The sequence below is a fragment of the Numenius arquata genome, chromosome 6, assembly GCF_964106895.1.
Source record: "Numenius arquata chromosome 6, bNumArq3.hap1.1, whole genome shotgun sequence".
NCBI classification, from domain to species: Eukaryota; Metazoa; Chordata; class Aves; order Charadriiformes; family Scolopacidae; genus Numenius; species Numenius arquata.
The window spans coordinates 53033876-53051656 of NC_133581.1; the positions used below are offsets into that span (position 1 = coordinate 53033876).

The 17781-nt window shown below is 37.3% G+C and overlaps 1 protein-coding gene across 2 annotated transcripts in view; it reads right to left on the reverse strand.

Annotated features, from left to right (window-relative positions):
• PRKD1 (protein kinase D1) overlaps positions 1-17781 on the reverse strand; it is a 131148-nt gene that overhangs the window by 9470 nt on the left and 103897 nt on the right. The window contains exons 7-16 of one of the 2 annotated variants that reach the window (XM_074148529.1): positions 15584-15770; positions 12952-13075; positions 12071-12148; positions 10908-11187; positions 8588-8640; positions 7129-7201; positions 6049-6155; positions 5450-5611; positions 3982-4080; positions 2561-2828 (exon numbers count right to left, since the gene is read on the reverse strand). In XM_074148529.1, coding sequence (XP_074004630.1) covers positions 2561-2828; positions 3982-4080; positions 5450-5611; positions 6049-6155; positions 7129-7201; positions 8588-8640; positions 10908-11187; positions 12071-12148; positions 12952-13075; positions 15584-15770 — 1431 coding nt within the window. Of the gene's footprint in view, positions 1-2560; positions 2829-3981; positions 4081-5449; positions 5612-6048; positions 6156-7128; positions 7202-8587; positions 8641-10907; positions 11188-12070; positions 12149-12951; positions 13076-15583; positions 15789-17781 lie in introns of both variants that reach the window. The other variant, XM_074148528.1, reaches the window with a different exon arrangement.

Sequence of the window (17781 nt, forward strand, 5' to 3'; positions counted from 1 at the left end):
AACTGGGGTATTCCATCCCATCTGCCCCATGCTCAGTATAAAAGCTGAGGGATCAAAGGGTCAGCCCCCTTCCTGCGATGGCCGACATCCAGAGAGGACTCTGTCTGTTCATCTGCCTTTGATCCCGATCCGTGTGTTCCTGACTCCAGAGCTGTAATCCAGTTCCCATTCGTCACTGAGTCCAGTCTGGGACTTCCCCAGTGCCTGCCGGTGACGTGACTGTCATCCTGGGAGCTTGATACGGTTTTGTATATATTGTATCTATTTCATTATTTTCGTCTTTATTTTTATTTTAATATTAATTCTTCATTAAAGTAGTTTAGTTCATTCTAAACTTCTGAATCTCCTTATCTCTTTCTCCTCCTCTCTCCTCTTTTAGGGGGGGGGGAGGGGGGGGAAGGGCCATCTGCCGGTCCGGTTTTGGTAAATTCAGCCAAAACCGCAACACCATGCTATATGGTCATTGGTAAAACGAACTGGACGGGGCCAGTAGGTTTACAGGGCCCCTGCACCTGCCCTCTTTTTGACCTGCGCAGGAGTGTGGACCAAGAGTAGCTGGCATGAGAAAACCGTTCCTTTATCTCCCCTAGCTAATCCGGAGTTTGAGTTCAATTTTGAGCTCTAAAAGTCAGCATTATCAAGTAATACTTGGACAGATATCCAGACTCCAACTCCCTGTGTTAAAGACAACGGATCTGTTCAGATGTTTTCAGGTTTTTGTTTAGCACAATAGAGTGGGTCATCAGCTAGGAATTAAACATATATAATAAAATCAGAACATATAAGCAGATTTAAATTTAGTAGTTTGTTTAAGTGTGTTCTTTCCCACCATTCTGCATGCTTGCAGCCTGATATCCATCAACTCTTAATGAAGGCTGTGATTCTATAAAAGGAGAGATAACACCCCAGCAGGTGAGTTTTCTGTAGGTGCTCTACTGAATCTTCACCTCTGAATGTAGAAATTGATCTTCTGTCTACCACAGTAGAAACTTGTGGGAGACAATTTCTTGCAGCCTCTTCTGTGTTGATTACTGTTTGCTTATCTCTAGCGCCAGATAAAGCATTGCTGCCAACAGATTCTGTCAGCTTACATATCAGAAGTGTGTGGAGGTTCAGGAGGACTTCAGTGTGTAATTGTGCAGATTTATAGCTGCTTTTTTTTTTTCCCCCCAACAGATCTCATCAAACTTCATCTGCCACTGAGATAAAACAACAGACAATGCTCTCAAAGCATTTTTCAGCTGAGAATCTCTCATGGCTATCATATATATTATAATGAGCAGTAGGCTCACTTCTCTAAGGCACCATTAACACGTAAGTTAAACATGTTACCTGAAATCTAAAAAACTGCACAGTAAATAAAAAAACTTCGGGCACAAGTTGGAACATAGGAGGTTCCACTCGAATATGAGGAAGAATTTCTTCACGGTGAGGGTGACAGAGCCCTGGAACAGGCTGCCCAGGGAGGTTGTGGAGTCCCCTTCTTTGGAGATTTTCAAGACCCGCCTGGATGCAGTCCTGAATAGCATTCTCTAAGCAATCCTGCTTCAGCAGGGGAGTTGGACTAGATGATCTATATGGTCCCTTCCAACTCTAAAAAAAATTCAGTGAAATTCAGTGAAATAATGGAAACTGTAAATGCCAATATTTTAATTAAATTTGGTATATACCAAGGTTCAGAAAAAAGATAAGAATCTGATGTTTACGTTGTTTCCTTTAAGACTTATGAAGCAATCTTGCAAAAGGTTAAGGACATAATGATTTAAAAAAAAAAAAAAAAAAACAGAGAAAATCAAGCTGCCTGAAAAATCTTTGTTATGTACAAGAAATGTTGGTGAAACCAGAACTGACATTTTTGTTAAACGACCTACCTAGTTGTTTTCAGAGACATCTTTAATAGAATTGATTTACCTTCTTTAAAGATGTTCATAGTGAACTATTTACATTATTCTTTTACTATCAAAAAAATCTTTGACATCGTCGACCAAAATCCTAGTTTCAAAAGTCTCATTGGTTATCTCCAAGCCTTCCCCCACCTGTGGAAACCCTATTCTATGACACTTTCTCACACTGTTCTTGAAACCTCATCTGCTTGGAATTGTTCAGTATCTTTTTTATCTTCTCCACAGAAAGACTATCAGGGTACAGCATCCTACTGAATGAAACTAAAGTATTGGCACAAGTAGAATGAGAAAAAGACTGTAGACATATTAGAGCTGAATGAAGAGGTACAGAAGTAAATATAAGCCACACCAGTTTCAGCACCTGAGGTTCCCCACAGATTTGACAGCAACCCAATCTGTAGGTGGCTACGTGCCTCCTTCAACACCTTCTGGAGAGATCCCACGCTACAGGATTACGCCATATGCAGACTATACGTGCTCTGCAGGAAATGTCTAAACCAGCTGATAGCACAAAACAGAGACTTTACATTATGGTACCTTGAAATTTCAGATTTATTTTTTTTTTCCACTGGTATATACAGGGAAAAAAAAAAGAGCAAAATACAACTACTCTTTTTTTTGGCATTTATATAATAGCAGCCACAAACAGATATTACCTTCATGAGAAATTTCTTTCCAAGGATTAGGTGGATACATGAAAGCAGCATTCTGGATTTGGTCATGTATGTCTTCATCTTCATTGAATGGAAAGGTACCACTGAGGCTCACATAAATGATGACACCCACAGACCACATATCCAGAGACCTGTTGTAGCCTTTGTTTCTCAGCACTTCTGGAGCAAGGTAGGCTGGTGTTCCTACAACTGAACGCCTAAATGATTTCTCTCCAATGATTCGGGCAAAACCAAAATCACAAAGTTTTACCTGTTTGAAGAAAAGTGCTATTGTAAGACAGACATTTTTATTATCAAACGCATACTTGAGGAACTTTTAGCATGGTTTAGTTGCAAGATACATCTCCTACTGTTTCTTCAAGGATACTTTTTGCTAAACTCCTCTTTGAGAGGAATAAATACCCTTATTCTACCGAGACGTTAGACCAGACTACCAGTCCATTGCATCTCCTCTATTCCTTCAGTGCATGAATAAACCATGGTAAAACCAATAACACAGGACACTTTAGAATACAAGAAATGCAGTTTTGGATGGGCCTTAACAGCTCAGGCTCCTGGTGAAAGTAGTAATACAAAGTAATACTAATTCATTCATAGTATAAAGACACGGCAAACAGAAAAAATCTTTTACCTCTAGCTTTTTCCTAAATTAAGCAAGTTGACAAAATTTAGTTCTTGAACTTCCACTTTCATTTTATTGTGGACCTAGTTACACTCCGCCTCTCCGCAAACTTCCTTGTCTGATTTCGTCAGAGGGACAGATTTAGCTGCTTAAAAATTCTCACTTGAAACTTGAGTATAGATCCTTCCATTCAATTACTTATAACTGGTATTATTTAGAAATTACCAATAGTGCTCTTTTTGAATATGGGCAGTTGAAGGAGATTATAGTTGAACTCAACAGACCGAAGGTAACAGGAGCTGATACAAAATGCCTTTTAATGAGAAATACAACAATGACCCATAAAGTATATTTAAACAAACTGCAATCTACCTGGCATTTAAATGCATAAAATTAAAGAGGATCTTGAACGATCTCTACCCTAACTTTCAGAAAAATAACTGTATTTCCGGTGATTGCTTGCAAATTGTCATTTATCTGGATCAAATCAATCAGATAAGTAATTTGTGCTTTACCAGTGAGCAAATAAGGAATAAGCACACAAGCAGTTATGTCACACTTAAAACTCTAGTTGAATATTTTAGGCAAGGATTTTCAAACATGTTTTCTTTCAAAAGTTTTTGATTAAGTGATCCATTTTTTCATATCTAAAATTTCTGTGTAGTTCCTGGAGGAGATACAGAGAGGTCGCTAGTCACTTTTTTGTTTGTTCATAAAATAATGACTGCTAACATTTATTAATTTGAACAATTTATCTTAAGAAAGGGCATTTTCTACTTGCCTGTGGGAAAGGATCAGCTGATGCCAGTAACACATTTTCTGGTTTGAGGTCACAATGAACAATATTTTTGAAATGAAGATGTCTTAAAGCAACAAGGATCTGTGAAGAAAGAAATCAGAAAGAAATTAAGTTTTGAATGTTGTAATTTTTTTTTTGGTTTTATATTGTTCAGACAGTATCAGTGATCAGAGAATCAAGGACCGGTGTAGAGCGAAACAATCCAACAAGAATGAACTTTTTACAACAATGTCTACAACGCTGGGCTGGGGTGGGGGGCAAAAATGTCAGCTATTATTTGCTGTGCCTCAAGTCTTCTTGGTGTTTTACTGTATGAAATATGATTTTTCCCTCTCCAAAGACTTCATATTCTGAACATTTTTTCAAAAACTGGGTCCTAAGTACCTGGGGTTTTGGGGGGTTTTTTTTTTGGTGAAAACTTTGGATGCAGGAACATTTCCAAAATGACCTTCTAGATTTAAATTCACTCAAAAAAAAAATATCACAGAAATATTAGTGACCCATTTTAAACATTTCCTTGAGGAGAGAAAGAATAAGGAGCCTTGCATGTATTTTTATTCCATTCCACACCCAAGAACATGGCAACGGAGTGTAACAGAACTTTTTATCCTATTCCTATGGCTTTAACTCCTTTCCTTGTGTCTGGTGAGGGGCTGGCAGAATTTCCCACCGAGCGCTAGAGCAGGGAGTGTCGAGGAGGCTGAATGAATCTGAGAAGGCAAGAAACCAAATTCTGGAGCTGGTGGCACTTTCACCCATGAAAGCCTGAAAACTAGGGAACCTACTACAGTCTACCCTGAATAATAAACTTCCACCCTAACACAGTTGTTCTTGCTCCTTTCTTTTTTCTGACTGCTGAAACACAGACTACTCTGACTCTGAGGCAGCTCACTACTCAATTGTGTATCTAAATTTAAATCAGTATTATGGGCGGCCACAGAAGCAATATGATAATACGACAACAGGAAGAACAAAAAAAACCCCAACCCAGATCACATTGTTAACAGAATTCATACAGGAAACCAAACTAATTTAATCAGAGGCAGTGCTAAGATCCAATCTCAGCACAGAAAATATGCACAAAAGTGCATAGTACGAACTGCAATGGTTAGGTATGGGGCAGTTCAAGAGGCTCAAATTTCCTCGTGTAGGTCTTCAACAGTTTGCTGTCAGTGCTTTGCATCCCTTTCCTGTGCTTAACTCTCCTACGAGAAACTGCAGCTTGATGGCCCTTCCATCCAGCAGCCAGACAGCTGTACATGTGTCTAGTTCTAGGTCATCTTAATGGTTTACTGCCTATCAGATAATGTTGACAAAGCTGTCTGTACCCTCCCTGATATTACAATTCAGGCTTTCATAAAACAGACAAATTATGCCAAAAGCAAAACATAAGAAACAGTGATAATAATTGACCTCAAATCTCCTTCTAGGTCTATAATTAATATCTTACCTGAGTAATTAAAAACTTTGTTATTCTCTCTGGCAACCTGCCCTTTTCACTTGATAAGATCATCTCCAGCATGTCTCCATGGAGTTTTTCCATAACAACAAACACTCTTTCCGGTGTCTCAAACATGCACTCCAGATTTACAACTCCAGGATGATGAAGATTCTATTAAAGATAAATACAGCACTTGAATAACGTTGATTTCCCAACATGATTAGTAGGTTTTGTCATTATATAGCCAATCTTCACCCCGTCCTAAACCAGACATTTCACTCTTTCATAATTTAAGCTGTGTGCTTAATCTGTAGACAACAGGCATGAAATTTCTATGGACAGTATAGGAGAATGGATGAACTTCAAATGATTTTAATAAGCACACATTTTTCTTATTGTGCCTGGTGGTCAAAACTGCAGAAACTGTAACTCCTAACATTACAATCCAAACACATTTGGTCTTGGCTGTTTATGCAGATTCAGCAGCAAAAATACTAGTATTTTTTTGCAAAATATTAGTGATTATCAATTAAAATAATTATCCTATTACCTGGTATTTATAGTAATGTATAAATGGAGTTAATATAGCAAAAGGAATAGAAAAATACCTGTAAAATTGCAACTTCGTTACGAAGTTGACTTTCCTGTTTAGTTGGAAACCTTAGCTTGTCAATTATTTTAATGGCAACATCTCTTCCTGTTTTACGATGTTTTCCTGCATTAATAAATGAAAAGACTTCTATCAATTAACATGAATAATTCTGAAAAATGTTCCACTTTTACTGGATTGTACAAATGACCACAACCAAGTAATTCTCAGAGCAGGTCTGCAGCAAATTAAGTCACGTAAGTCATTAAAAGTTTTCTGTTGTTTCCCTTCTTCCTACTCTTTGACAAGAGAACTTTTCTCATTATCATCTGACAAAGCTCTGTAAATATGTAAGAAACACATGAGAAACTCATCTCTGCATTTCAAGAATATGGATGCAAGTATATATATATAAGTGTGTGTGTGTGTTTGCTCATATACTTAAGCTGTATTGTCTGCAATTGGCAGGTTGTAGGCTTAGTCCTTCGATAGCAGTTCCAGACTAGCAAATAACAAAATAGGTGATTGCCTTTAGGCATGTGAGTGCATGTCCTAGGTTTATCAGACTCACAGAGATACTTCAGTGAGAAATTTGTAGTTAGTTCTCACTTCACACTGTCTCAAACAACAGCTGTACCCAAATACACCCCCAAAAACTGCTGAAAAAAGGAGGGAAAAGAGGAAAAAATATTAAGAAAATAAAACCCAAAGAAACAATTATAACAAACTTCTGAAAAACAAAGGAAAAAAGCTCACAAAAACATGCTAAGAAAAACAGCAGGAAGAAGAACGTATACAGTTTTTTCTTCTTTAATTATAGTTGTCAAAAAGAACAGTTTTCTGCACTTCAGGGCTTTCTTTACCAGAACTTACAGAGAATATGAAGCTATTAATATACACTGACCCACTACTGGATAGAAAACTTCAAATTAAAAAGTGACTTTGTCAACAAAATGCAGTTATATTGTTTAATGAATACTGCTTATATAAACCAATGGGCAGCTAATTTCTGTAACGAAACATTTCAGAGTCCAAATACCTTTACAATTCAAGACATTTTCCATCTAAAGCATAAGTGTACAGCACACCAAAGCCTTACCTCCATAAACAATTCCAAACTGTCCTGATCCCAACACCTCATCTGGGAAGATTTGGTATACAGTGCTAATATCCTGTTTACATAAACATAACAAATATTAAGCCTTGAGATTGGAAACAAAATGTTTATTTCATTTGCTTTTTCTAATGGGAAGTAGCACACATTTACTATAGTACATTTCAAAATATATTATTGCCCAAAACATTCATGCAAGTTTTCTTAAAAGCCACGTTAACGGCAGTTGCTCTAAAAGCTGCTGCATCTTCAATAGGTTTCAGCTGCTGCCACTTTCCAGGCAAGGACCCCCCCGCGCACAACATTACACTGTGAAATTTGAAAATGAAAGTAGGTATGGAAATAAAGAGGGTCCTGTTAGCAACGTCCTACCCAGACCCCAGGATCCCAGATCTAGGAATTGCTGCCAGTTTTAATGAAAAGGGAGAAATTACAAATTTAAAATATTCTTGCAAAAGTTCCTATGTCAGCTCACGTCAGCCACGGAAATGCAAGTGGTTTCTTAGTTTATAGAAAGCTTTGTGAAAATCAGCAGTTCTGGGCTTTGGCTATTTGTGTTTGTCCACTGAAAGTAGTAAAATATTCCATCCGTGCCAGAGAGGGAGTATCACATCTCACTATTTCTTAGTGCCTAAAGACAGGCTAAAGCACAAGCTGTTAGCAGATTCATTTGGGAGACTCAAACAAACCTCAAATCTTGGAGCTCTGTTTCATTTTCCTGATATTTAACCAGCAGCAAATACAATGAAGAGTAAAAGAATGCCAAGGAGTTGATAATAAAGGCTGTCTTGCTTTTTCTTAGGAAACAAATGGACACATCCTTCCCTAGTATTTTTCTGGCAAATACCAGAGCTGCCCCAAAGCTGTACAGGGCTGCAGGCAGCCCTGTTTATTTCCTCTGCCCCGAGACAAAAAAAATCAGCAATGTGACTGTTCACCTTGACCGCATGTCCTGTGTCTAACAGTCCTAGGTGAAAGAAACCCAGAATTGTTTAGGTATGTGCAACAACACGTGTAACTCTTCCTTCGGATAGAGCTTCATCTTTGTACAAGAGAGAATACCTGATCTCTCAGTGACGACAGGAAACAGTATATTTACCAAGAATTGTGATTAGCTTTACAAAATTCAGCTGACAGAAATCCCATGAACTAATAACTCCTACAGCTCGCTTTTCCTTTTGGTAATTAACAGCCTGCAAGGATACATAGTTAGATTCTGTGTTAAAAGAAATTACCCATATGTAATTCTTGAGTCTCAAGACAAGGTGCCATGAAGATGATTTTTCTCAGAAGTTAGAAAAACTAATTGTTTGTTAATTTCTACAAAGTAAGTGAAAAATGGCTGATGGGAACTCCTCTCAAACATTCCTCTTTGCAAAATAGATCAATGACTTCGCAAGCTTAATCATAGCATGTCTAGCACCAGCATCCAGAGAACACTCACCACATTTTCTTGAACTTGGCAGTTTGACACAGAAATACTGATGGATATATCCCCTGGGGAAGAAAGTAAAATATACTTTAGATTGCTGTGCTTTTAGTTCAAACATGTGGTAATAGGAAATGACATTTACATTACATCAATATCTACTGACAGCTCTAGAAATTGAACCAATTAGGTCAGTTTGTTCATCTAACAGCCAAATTAAAATTACACCAGGCCACAAATATGTGACTTGAACAAGTTTTGCAGAGTATAGTAAAGAACAATTATAGATTTCATTTTAATTTTTAATAGAGGAATCTCATAATTCCCATTTTTAAATTTATTATTGCTTTTTGTGCATTCTTTTTTAGGGCTTTACGGCTCACGCAAATAACTGCAACTAGGGTAAACTGTTTTTATTCAGTGGATTTAATATTTTTTTTTTATAGTGTTATCTACAGTGTATTTGATGCTATTCACATCAATACACATTAAAGTTCATATGTGTACTGTTAAAAGTAATACACATTTCAACTGGCTTAAGAGACATTATTAAAACACATAATGGAAATAAAAACTGGCACTTGTGGTGCTTTAATACAACAAATATCAACAACCTCTGCAAATTCAGAGCTTAGGATGTTACCATAAGCATTTTGAACTGTAAATCTATTGAGAGGTTCAATAAAACTTGCAAATATGCCTACTGCTAAGTGTATCACACAAAGACGTCATTTTCAGGAGGAAAGAATGGCTATTTGGAGCACCGCCACTTCTGTCTCCTACCTCTGCCTAGGATTTCTTAATATGGATTTCAGCCTCATCAGAACCAGTGTTCTCTACTATAAAGCCTGTATTACACTTTGAAGACACTCATTACTGCCCATCAGCACCTTTCCTAGTTGCTTAAGTAGCACGAGTAACTTCTGCCCCGTGTGACTTACTCCCTTGTCCTTTCCTTAGGAATAGACTAGTTTTGGAATGGAATGTTTTAGTTACATAGAGGCTTTTTATCATCGCCAATTTGTTTTCAAATGTATGTGTTGCTTTGTGTTTATGTGAAAAAAGGCATGGGCAAAGACTTTGAGCAGAAGACAGAAGGTTGCTGTCATCCTTAGTCCCCACAGGAGTTTTTTCTAAAGGTCTCAGATGACCTTAATTTTCGCATAAAACCCCAGAGATAACTACTAAATTGTAAAGAAAATTTTCAAACTTCCCAAGAGAGGACAGCTGTCGTTCCGAGTCCAGCATTTTAGGTGATTTGTTTAGCTATGCTGGGCTCAAACCACAGGCACTAGGCAACTAGCCTGATTGAAATGACATCCAGAATTTGAGAATATTTTATGCAGGAACCCAGTCGAGAAAGCAAAGGACAGAGCTGATCTAATCTGATATGTGGGCTGTCGTGCCCGGAGATGCAATGCCAGAGCCTGTTGTATCACTTGTTTTCTGAAGGGCTTGTGGTCTTACTAGCATTTTGTGCTGCATTAATAGCATCCAGATGTCAAGCGCTAAAGCGGGTGTATATTACAACAAAAGGTCTAATCCAAATCGTGTAGACACACACAAATTTGCTTTACGCTAATTAGGTTGAGTATAAGTAGCGGAGCAATCACAGCACCACATGCCTAGTAGTGGGAGATTGTTTGCTCTGTGCTTTGTTATCAGTACCTGAGCTAGGTTTAAATGAATTTCATGTTTGGTTTACATAAACTGTCATCTTTGCTAGAGAATTACCCAAAGGTATGTAAATTGGAGGCAAAGATATATTCAGTCCTTTTGGTCCTGGGTAACATCCATGTCTTGTTGTGCTTAGGACAACTGTTCTTCACACTTGAGCTCACTTCATCTCAGCATGGGACAATGTTTGCAGCAGTTGTACAGCCAAATGTAATGAAAGGGAGCATATCATTTATGCTGCAGTGACCTAAAGAGTGAAGAGCCCCTCCTGCAGATAGCTAGAAATGTAAATTACAGTCGCGACGGGAAAAATCTATCAATTCCCAACTGGAGCTCAGAAAACTTCATGCCTCTGCACAAGGAGGCTATTACTCATGTCAGCAACACAAATGTGGATGAGATGCCTTACAAATAGAAGAACTATTTGCTCACTAACAAATCTGCATCTTGTATATTAATACAGATTTCCTAGTGTAAACTGGAAACACATCGATCAGAAACCGTGGCATTTAAAATAATATGCAGACAGATGATAAGCCATAACAGAACAGCCTTTACTAGCTGTGCAATACTTCCTTTCAACGTGTGCAGAAGACTGAGCAATATCATTTGTGATATGACTCTACTTATCTGAAATGGAGGAAATGAATAAACTTACTGTGTAGGCTGGGTCCTGACCCAGTCGATGCCCCTTTAGGGATGACGGGCATCAGGGCGTGCTGTATTGCCATCTCCCACATTCGTGCCACGTCGATGCCAGTACCACTGGTGATAACATTGTTATTTAGTGGAACGCTTGAGAGGATTTCTATGTTTTCTCCAACATAATAGACTATATTTGCTGTGCTTATTTCAAAACAATGAGGATTGGCTCCTTGAGGCAGTAAAGTGAAAGTTTTTGCAGGTTCCAGAGACAAAATTTCAGACAATGGGATCTCCTAAAATGAAAAAAATGTATCATTTTATAGTTTGATAATCTTTACACAGAAAACTAAAGCAAGAATTTTATTTAACTAATTTATGATATTAGCTGTTGCCTTTGATCACACGCTTCTTGTACAAACAAGAAGGGTCTTGCAACCTGAAACTCCAAGACACAAAGTTTGTTGACTGTAAAATACTAAATTCAACAGAAATTCACTAGAAAATTAAACCCTGTTGACTCCTCATTTAATAAAATTTATTTGAAATAAATTATTTGCAGAATAAATCTATTCAACATGAAGATTCCAAATCCACCTTTCACATAGGTGTAAACTTGAGGTGTAAACACATAGGTGTTTCATCTTGAGTAACACTTACGGCACATTACACTAACATGTTTCCCTGAGAGGAAGCTACGTGAACAAAATACTTTCCATTATTAAAACTTATTGCAGTAATGCCTAAGAAGTTTAACTGCCTCAGGTGAATGGATATGAGCATTAAAATAATATTTTACAATCAAAATCACAAGATAAGGTCCAAAGGACAGAATTAAAATAATATATACAATACCTAATTGTTTGGAAAGACTCTGTATTATGAATAACAATGTCAGAAGAGTTTCCTGCCAGAATTTGTCACTGGTACAGAATTGCCCCTGTATAAAAACCTTCAATTTCCACAACATGTATTTTACCAGTCCTTGTTAGCTGACACCTTTCTGATCTGAGACTTGTTTGTGAAAGACAAAACACAAATATGCAGCTTAAATAATGAAAACAAACATAGATCATCTAAAGTTATACTACTAGTGTACTTTTAGCAATTATCTATTAATCCAGCAATTCAGTCACCATATTCTGCAGGTACAAAAGGAGATTGAAAAATATTCCTTACTTTGTAATATTTGCTTCCAGTATCATTTTGAAAAAGTGTGATGCATTTGCTGTCCAGTCTCCAGTAGTGTCGTTTCCTCTGCAATGAAAAACAAGGGGAAAATCCTTCTTGCATTTTTCAAGTAAATTAATGAAATGTTCGTTTATCAAAAGCATCACTTCCAAAATGTTTCATTAAGTTTGAAAAGATGAATTGTGAATGGTAAGGATTCATTTGCTATTACGTTATTTTTATGAGGACTTTATATTTAAATTTAGGATTTATAGGGCCATCCTCTGTTGTTTCGGTAGCTCTGTTCAAATCATTCACATTTTAAAAATTTAAAATGTCCCTTTGATCCCTTTGATGCATTACATTCAGCACAATTTGCTACAGGTGTGCTGCTAAACCAATAAAACTTTCCTTTTGTATCAGTTATAACACTCCAGCTCACTTTAGAAGGTCACATACTGAAGTCGTTACTCCTGTTCTAGCAGCTCGGAATGAAAATAACTTTTTTCTACGCTAAATCTATTTCACAAAACTCTCAATTCATCCTATCAGTAAGACATCTAGGAGACCACAGCTGGAAAGTAAAGCTACTCTCCAGAACCCCTAAGGTGCTAATATTATTTTTCACTTCCTTCAGCATGTCTTCACATTTGGCTGCCTATGATAATGCAACTGACACATTCAGGTATTATTTGTGTGTTTCAATTGTCTCCTGTTTCTTACAAGCAGTGCCAGCCCTCAGTTATGACATGAGTCAGGACTTCAGGAACCACAGGTACTGCAAAAAATGCCTTACATGAGTGACTGTAAATTCTCAAAGTATTGTTAGGATTTGATTCTGTACTATCATATAGTATGTACAGTAAGACGTCTTCCTTTACATTTCTTACCAGTGTGTCCTTGCTTGTATAGTGAACCATCCAACCCTCCTTCATTACTGTGCTACTTCTCCTTTTTGTGTGCTTCACCGATTGTACCACTCTCATTAATGGAATATTGTTGCTGGTTGAAGGGCTTAAGAATAAATCAATAAAGGCTTTTAAAAAGAAGATAACTTTGGACAAAAAGAAAAAAAAATCTTTTAAATCAGAATATATATCCAATATCCACATTTGTATTTATCATCAGACCTGGACACTATTTTGTTTTGTCATTCCAAGTATCTCGAGGTTACAAAGACAGAAAATTGTAATGCTACACCAAGAGAATGTCAGAAACCTTCTGAAGGCTTACACACACACACACACACACTCCCAAAAATATTCCTAAGGATGAGCTAAGAAGATGGGCAAATGACTAAGGCCTCAACTAGGGTGTGGAAGCCATAGCTCAAGCTGGTGCTACGCATGATTCAGATCAGTACTTGATCTTGAATCTCTCATAACCTAAGTAAACACTGCCCATCAGATTACTGTCCTGTGGTCTTTCTTGGGTTCAAACACACAGTGGAGCTATAAAGGTTTACAGAGTAAAAAATGTGTCAGCTGCCCAGCTGTGTGTACGCTGGCAGGGCATAGCAGAGAGTCTGCTGGGACCTCTCAGAGAAAGAGGTTTATGCTAACACATTTTATCATCAAAGACCTACAGCAATATCCCATTGCCCTGCACTCTGGGGATATGCGTACTGAAACTTTCCACAACTCGCCTGACACACAGTAAATTGGGAGCGCATGGGAACTTGACAGTATGCGTGATAGCACCATCAGATAAAACCTGGAATATCTAGTTGGTGAGGTTTAAGAAGCCAAGCCCATCTTCCCACTTTCCTTGCTGTTGGAGTTAACCATTCCTAGAGCAGATTCTGCAAAATGGAATATGAACTCAGAATCTGCTCAATCCTAAACCTAAATGCTTAGTTATTTCTGGCAGAACCTTACTTGAAGATGCTGCATTGTACATGAAAACACAGCACAGAGAGCTCATGCATTCTGCCCTGCGAGCAAAGCTATTGGTGCAACAACTCCAACAAAAAAGGGCAGGAGCAGCCCAAGAAAAGAATAGTATCTTAAATTTCCACAGTTGTTCTGACTGTGGATGTCTGCAGATGGTCCTGCTTCACTGTAATGCATCCTGGAAATAAAACATTTTGTGAATTAGCAATTTCCAATCAAAATGCAAAATGTGTGCTGTCTTAAAGTTTCATTAAGACTATAACATACAGTTAACATTTCTTTTTCACCTAAAAATGATCAAGTGAGCTACAGTTCCTATATAATTATTCTTGTCTGTACTGACAAGATATTCACTTTTTTATTTGCTTTTAATAGATCACTTAAAAATAATCCATGGACATGGAGACTACCCTTACAAATGTATTATTGCATTCATTACAAAGGTATTACCGGAAATACAGGGGTGCCCCTCAACTCAACAAGTAAAACATGTACCTTGGTTATCGATGTTTTTATTAGTTGTAATTGGGTATTTGTATTTTGAAAACCTGCAAAACTGTCTATCTAATGTAACTTGGGCATTCAAAATGTTATTTGGCACTAACTTCATGATATAAGCACAGGCCTATATTCAAATGATACAAGGTGTCTAGATATAGTGTCTATGCAGATGAATATGACAGTAGGAAAAACAGTTAATTGCTGTAGGAGGTAAAACTGCATATTGTTGAAATGTATTGCTTTCTATCGGCCCAGCAGGTGTATGTTAGTAACAGAGAGCTAAGGGGAAACGCATTACCAAAACCGACTCCTAGTAAGCAAAATAAAAGAGGAAACTGCAGGTCAAACTAGGACCTGTGAAAGAAAAATATTCTATAGTTCTTCAAGGTATGCATCGTTGCATCAAGAAAATTACAGCTGAAAGGACCTTAATTCATTTTACTTTCCCTGACAATGAATAATTGAATAATCCCTACTTTTTTCCCTACTAGTCTGTTCATTTCCAATAGGTGAATAATGCTTTCTTCTCTTCAGACATTTCTAAGGTAAGTTGCACAACCCAATTCCCATTTTCCTTCCTGATTAGATTAGTCATTTCAAACTACCAATATATTTTGTAACTTACTTGAAACTACTACTTCAAATTTGTCAAACTTTCCTTCTTTCTAAAGGTATCAAAAAACGCAAACAATTAATCTAGAGCCAATTATACCACAACCACTTATATGTTTTCTTTTTTTTTTTTCTTTTTTTTTGAATGACCAGGTATTGCACTTCTAGTCAGGGAAAAAAAGCTTGGGAAAATAAATTTTAAAAATTGTTCTTTATTGCTCATGCACAAATAAATTTTTATAACGTAATTTTCATAAGAGGGTAGACTTGTAACAATTACTTTTGCATCAGTTTTCAGTTGCTACTTCAACTTGACAATGATTTCTAAGTTTCTCTTAAGTTCCTAATGCATCTATTCAGTGAAGCAATCTCACTGAAATTTCAGAGCCACCACATATCACTAGCTGTCACCATTCTCAAGGAGTGAGAATAGGGTCCATGTAGATTCCCCTTTGAGCCCCAGGCATGATACTTCCAAATAAAACAAAAGAAGATGGAAGGTACATCCCCAGCTCACCTGATCATCCTGTTAGACTCATCATGATCTGGATCAGCATCCTGCATGTCCCCATTGTCACTGTGGCATCCTGTCATTGACATCTCAGAATCATGAGCTATAGATTCTTCCATGTCATCTATAAAACCACTGTTTCTTTCACTGTCATTGTCATCACTTCCTTCTTCCATGACCACATCAGACTCAGCTCCAGGACTAAGGAGATCTGGAATATAATTTCAGAAGTTATTATCTGAAAACATACGACACTCCGATCACAACATCCTCACGCATTTTGAGCTTCAGGAAAACACGGGTTTTCTTCCTCAGTGTGTACTGGTGAAGTGTGATCTGTAACCAGCCATTCAGAAAATCACTGCAGAAAACTGTAAATGCATCCAACCAAAATACTTTCAGAAATACTTTCTATTAAAAAATGCAAAAGTCAAGGCAGAACTTCTTATCCATGGACTTCTATCAAACATTCTACAATAATGAGCTTTATTTCTGAGATCTGGCAAATTTTATATACAGCTTGAATGTTGTGTACTGACTTGATGGCTGTTGGCAGGCTACAGCTGCAAACTGATGCTAGAAGAGCAGTAAGTTCAAAACTAGGAATTTTGTAATATGATGATGACATGACAGTGAACTATTGAAATAACTCCCAAGACAATTACTTATAATGTGAACTATATTTTGGGGGAAAAAAGATATTTCCTTTGCACCAGTGTTCTCTGTGAAGGCTGCACAATATGGCAGAGTAATTCATACTATTGAAAAAACATTCCCTGCCTTAAGAAAAGGAATATTGAATAAATATCAAAAAGTCTAATGTAAGATAGAACAGAAAAAAATACAAAGACTTAAGGTTTAACTTATTTGACTATGGTATAGTATTAATAGTATCTTCCCTCTTATATTTAAACTATGGTAAACTTTCCAATTTCAAGATTAGATATGCCTAAGCAAGATCAAGTAAGAAATAACTTTTTATTGTATTGCTGCTTGTGAATGGATTTATCTGGAAGACAGAAAGGAAGAGAAACCTTTAAACTTATTTAACTGAGGACTTACTTTACAAAAAAACCAACCAACCAAACAAAACAAAACCAAAATTAAAAAAAAAACAAACAAACCACCACCAAAAAAGAAAAGGCAATTTGTTGAAACTCAGTCTGCTGCTCTACAGGCTGTGATCTAACATGTCAAAACCATCAGTCCTGTCAGATAGGAAAGAGAGCAAGAGTTTTTCTGGGATGTTTGCAGTGTTTCAGGAAGTAAGGTAAAATCACACAGAATACACCAAATATTCTCATCAAGAAACTTGTGTGCAGGAACGTTTCTTGACAGCCAATGTAGAGGATGCCCCAAAAGAAAAAGCAGACTGAACTGGCTGACAGTAAAATGTTATGAATCGGTAGCATTTCACTCAAATTGGAAGTGCAGGGCTGAAAGGTTTGTTTCCATGTACAGTAGCCTTAAAATGTTTGGATATAAGTTACTGATGTGATTAAGAGACACATTATACTTCATCTCTAGCAGAAACAGTCATTCAGTCATGAATACCACTTTACAGTGCAAGGCTCTCTCTTTGCTATTCCTGCAACACTTTTTTAATCTCTATTTTTAATAAACCCAATCAGTTAAAAATAACCTCCCACATTTAGTGTTTAATGTGTTTATTAATGAGACCATATTTGGAATTTTATTGCTTCAGCTCTTCCTTCAGTTACTATTTTGGGGAAGATGCATCACACAGCAGATGGACAGAGTGACAGATACTGTATTTATTTAGTAAGTTTGAAAATAATGTGAAACAAATTACTGTTAAAACAGAAATGAGATACCAGGATGAAATTGCCTTTTACAATGCTACAGACACTATATCAGTCATTTAGGACAGAGTTCTACTGTGATGCTATGGATACTGTACTGTGGATATTATTTGGTGGGGAAAAGCCAAATTCTATAAATTTTAAGATGGAGAGCTCCAAGGAGTACACTTGGAGTAAGCCTGGAGTATGTGTTCTCACCCCAAGTGGCTTTGCACAAGCTTTCCTCACTCAGCTCTTCCTCAGACAAACCATCGCTTCCCACCAGGCTGGCATCAGATTCATGCGTAGGAGGCAAGTCAACAAAAGTTGCTTGTGGGGCAAAGGCAGGGAGAGGGCACAGAGGGTGTGTTGGAGGGATGAAATACAGCTGCCTCAGAGGTA